At 26.7% G+C, this 4463-nt stretch overlaps 1 protein-coding gene across 1 annotated transcript; it reads left to right on the top strand.

Annotated features, from left to right (window-relative positions):
• Positions 1 to 1079: 1079 nt before the first annotated feature.
• LOC112464038 lies at positions 1080 to 4365 on the top strand. Its single transcript, XM_025030808.1, has 4 exons — positions 1080 to 1186; positions 2723 to 2872; positions 3587 to 3868; positions 4072 to 4365. The coding sequence occupies exons 1-4, from the start codon at positions 1142 to 1144 to the stop codon at positions 4243 to 4245; spliced, it is 651 nt and encodes a 216-aa protein (XP_024886576.1). The 5' UTR covers positions 1080 to 1141; the 3' UTR covers positions 4246 to 4365.
• Positions 4366 to 4463: the final 98 nt, after the last annotated feature.

Raw genomic sequence — 4463 nt, 5'->3', positions numbered from 1 at the left:
TGCTGAGTCATTTACATTATACTGTAATTTCTTCTATTAGTGACATTAATTGAAGATTATTGTATAAAATTATAAACATTTCAATGTTTGGCTTATTACATTTATTATACAAATTGTTTGAATTTACGGAAATGTGTCACTGAGAAAAAAAATTAACATGTTCAATGCGCATGACGTAGTTCCGCACTATTGCATACTTCTTAGCAATGTGCATGGATCTACGTCTACGAAAAAAAATTAAGTGTCTTTGGTATAATATAGTGATAAAGACATATACATGTCTATATGTATAATTATAGACATTAAAAGGTCTATATACATAATGCTGACCAATAATACAATATATACTTTCAAAAATCTTGTTTTAGTACTATTTTTGATGAAACCAAAAGAATTTAGGAGCAATTAACATATCAATAATTTTGGTACTTACATAAAAAATAATTCCTCAAAGAAATTTCAACTTGCACTAAATTTTTAAACAAAACTTGTAGTCAATTATTTGAAATATTTAGAATTCCTTTATCAATGTTTTTATGTAATAATTATTAGATTTATTCTAATGTGATTTCTCTTTCCACTATTCCACTTCTAATCAACCTTTACAACAGTAGCTTTTTACAGCTTACAATAGCTGTATTGCAAATAATAAAAATTATAAATAATATTTATTAATTAAAATGTTATATTTATTTAATAAAATATTATTAAACATGTGATATTTTTTATGAAAAATTACGTTACAAAATTCTCTCTCAAAATTCATGTGTTCCATTATTACACAACAAAATAGACTGTTTTAATAGTTCTATAAGTTACATATTCATATATGAGAGGTATCTAAAATTATTATAATCAAATTAGATTAAACATGGATATATATCATAATGTATCATAAAAAAAATTAACTAAAATTCTCTTTTGAGTAATGTATTTTGTTCGTCACTACTATTTTTTTACTTAAGCTAATTAGAGTAATTACATATTAATGTAAGTATTGACAGCTTGACAAGTTAATTTGCATATCACCACGATACCTAGAAGTTGGAAGCGAATATCTTATATAAACGCAAATTTTACTTTAAAAATAGGAGTATTATTCTAGAAGTCGCAAGAATAAGTAATACGCCAAGTTAGAACAATGACAAAAATTGGCATCATAAGTTGCATCATCGTAGCTGTTTGCGTAAGTTTCTTGATTTTTTATCTAAAACAGTTGTTTGAATTATAAAAATTTAATATTTATCAAAATTTTTAAAAAGTTTTATTTAAGGAGATTGATTGCTCAAATCAATATGATAAGAATTAATTCTTGTGTGATCCTAAAGTCGCACGTTTTTAGCCTATTTTGGTGGCCCTCAAAATTTGAATTAAATTGTATGCCAAATGATGCTATATTATGAGACATTAATCTCAAAAAAATTTAAAGTTGAGCATAGGACTAGTTTTGGAGATAGAGGAGGGTTAAAATCGCCAAGTTCCCAATATTGTCCAAGTACAATAGACACAAAAAGGAAGTTAAAACTTCTTTGATAATAGTGGTATTTTGAATAAAATTAGTCCGAATAATTCTCTGACCACTGTGTGTGTATTAAAAATTTACCTCTTCTACCCCTGTTGCTTACTTTTTTAAATTGGTAAAACTACCCTCAAAAGAAGTTTTTGCTGAATTTCTGAAAAACGGATAGAGATACAAAAAAATGTTTTGAATGGAAGTTGTTTGTCTAGGAGTTCTGCACAAAACAGGTATGTTTCATTTTTTTGTACGACTCACTCTTTGGCCGAAAACTGTGCCAAAAAAAAAAAGAATTTTTGAAAATAAAAGGAATCTTCTTAAGGAACTATCATTACAAAAATAAGTGTCGATATTTTAAAATATACAATAATTGTAAAAAGATTTTAATTATCTTAAGTATTGCAAAGTGTGATATTTACGTCGCATATGATATTTAAAGCATCTTATATCAAAATATTTAAGATAACGCAATACTTAAAATAACTAAAATCCTTCTACAATTATATCTTAAAATATTAACACTTATTTTTGTGATGCTAGTTCCTTAAGAGAAAATTTCCTTTATTTTCAAAAATTATCTTTCTTTAGGTACAGTTTCCGGTCAAAGAGTAAGTCCTACAAAAAAAATGAAAGAAACCTTCTTTGTGCAGAATTCCTAGACAAACAACTTCTATTGTAAACATTTTTTTCGTATCTCTATCCGTTTTCCACAAATTCAGCAAAAACTAATTTTGAGGGTAGTTTTACCCCTTTAAAAAGTTAAGCAACAGAGATGGTACAGGTAGATTTTTAGTACAGTGGTCCAGAGAACCATTCGGACTAATTCTATTCAAAATACCACTATTATCAAAAAAGTTTTAACTTCCTTTATGTTTATTGTACTTGGACAATATTGGGAACTTGGACACTTTGACCCTTCCGTATCTCCAAAACTAGCCCTATGCTCAACTTTAAATTTTTTTTAGATTAATGTCCCATCATATAGCACTCTTTCGCCACCTGCTCCGCAATGTGTGACGACAACCAACCTCCTTAATATTTATTTTATAACTTATAAATTATGATATTCTCTTTCCCCCCCCTCTCTCTCTCTCTCCCCCCCTCCCTCCCTCCCTCCCCCTCTCTCTGCACTATTTAAAATAATTATATATATATGTCTATATGCCACATATTGATATATTAATCAAATTATTTATTTAATTCTAGGTTTTTCAAACAGCAGGAGCTGGAATTTTTAATACATCGGAGCTAGATTCCATATTGGGTGGTGTGAAAAGCGGAGTTACAGATTCGCTTGGAAATGTAAAAAAGATGGAACAAGAGGTCGAAAATCGTGGAAAGGAATTAATTTCTGACGTAAGATTTAATTTAAATTTGGCTATCAAAATGTAAAACATAAATATAAAGTCGTATAAATAAGTTATATATATTTCTATATTATTCCATATTCAGAAATAAACAGTTTTAACTTTAATTTACATTGCAGAGCAAAAATATTACATTTTATATATCATTTTTTATATTTTCATATATTTTATTAAATTATACTCGTAAAAGTTTTTATATATCAACCCATTTTTTTTATTCAACAATACATCCAATTATATTTTTAAACCACTATATTTATATTTAATACACACGTTGATTTCAAATAGTTGATCTATACCATTAAAAATAAAAGCAAAAATAAATAGAAAAATTCAATCGTATATCAATATTGATAAACATAGATATTACAGATAAGTAGCATTCATAAAATTACAGTAAAAATGCAAAGAATAATTAGATGTCTACTTTCATAATCCTATAATATCATATGATTTATAACAAAGTTTATAATAAAAAAAACAGGAAAATATTATATCTCCTTCACAAGAAGTAGGTATTAAATATCTATTTATTCAATTACTGGTATTTCGAATAAAATTCTATACTTCAGTTTACTTATTTTAGAATGCAATACCATTGAGCCTCGTAGTATCTTTAAAAAAATTGATTTTTATAAAAAAAATTTTAATGACAATGCTTCAAAGTTACATGCTGCTAATTTTTAAAAATTTATATTGACAGATACAAAATAAAATTGAATCATCCAAATCTCCACTTCAGAATTCTACAAGATGCAAGAAATTATACAGCGATGCACAACAAATAAGCAATAATTTAATAGCGGTTTTCAAAACCTGCATGTCAAATGGAACACAAGCTTACAGTGCAGACATTCAAAAATTGTCCGATGTAGTAAATAATCTGACAGGCCTACTAGGAAAAGGTTATCAAGATATTGTAAGCTGTTACCAAAAACTCGTAACTCCTTGGGAAATAACTCAAATAGGTCAATGCTGCAGTACAGTAAGTATATGTCAATTAATTCTTATCTGTCTTAATTCTTAAATAAGCACTCTTATTATAACAAATTTGTAAATATTTCTTATAATATATAAAACAACACCAATAATATTAAATATACTCTTGCATTCTAACTTTTATACCAACTTTGATTAAATTACAATTTTTTAAAAGACTGTTTAAAAAAAACCTAATATACTTTTCAGATAACGCAAGACCATTTTAAAATACTACTCAAAATGTGGAAAGCTGTGCTTGATGCAAATAAACTTGTTAAAATTTTCCCAAGTATAGGAACATGCTTTGTGTCAGCAGCTCTGCAAACAATTTCTTCAAATGCTGATAAACTCATCAAAGACGTGCAACAATGCTATACATAAATGTTCTTCAACCATTTAAATCGTAAATCATTTATTGATTAATGTACTTCTATTTTTAACTATGTATGTATATAATATTACAATATATACATATATATATATATATACATATATGTATGTAGATATTGTAATATAATAAATACATGAATTACACACATTACCACTGCGAGTGTATTGTATGATACAAGATTCTTTTCTCACACTGCACATATATTTTC

The sequence above is a fragment of the Temnothorax curvispinosus genome, unplaced genomic scaffold, assembly GCF_003070985.1.
Source record: "Temnothorax curvispinosus isolate PA1 unplaced genomic scaffold, ASM307098v1 QBEX01013834.1, whole genome shotgun sequence".
Classification (NCBI taxonomy): Eukaryota; Metazoa; Arthropoda; class Insecta; order Hymenoptera; family Formicidae; genus Temnothorax; species Temnothorax curvispinosus.
Note: the sequence above shows the minus strand (reverse complement) of the source record. Positions and strands in the feature narration are given on the sequence as shown.

Coding starts and splice junctions, on each gene's coding strand:
- LOC112464038 (XM_025030808.1), top strand. CDS start 1,142: ATGACAAAAATTGGCATCATAAGTTGCATCATCGTAGCTGTTTGC. Junction 2,873..3,586: donor GAAAGGAATTAATTTCTGAC/GTAAGATTTAAT, acceptor TTATATTGACAG/ATACAAAATAAAATTGAATC. Junction 3,869..4,071: donor TAGGTCAATGCTGCAGTACA/GTAAGTATATGT, acceptor TATACTTTTCAG/ATAACGCAAGACCATTTTAA.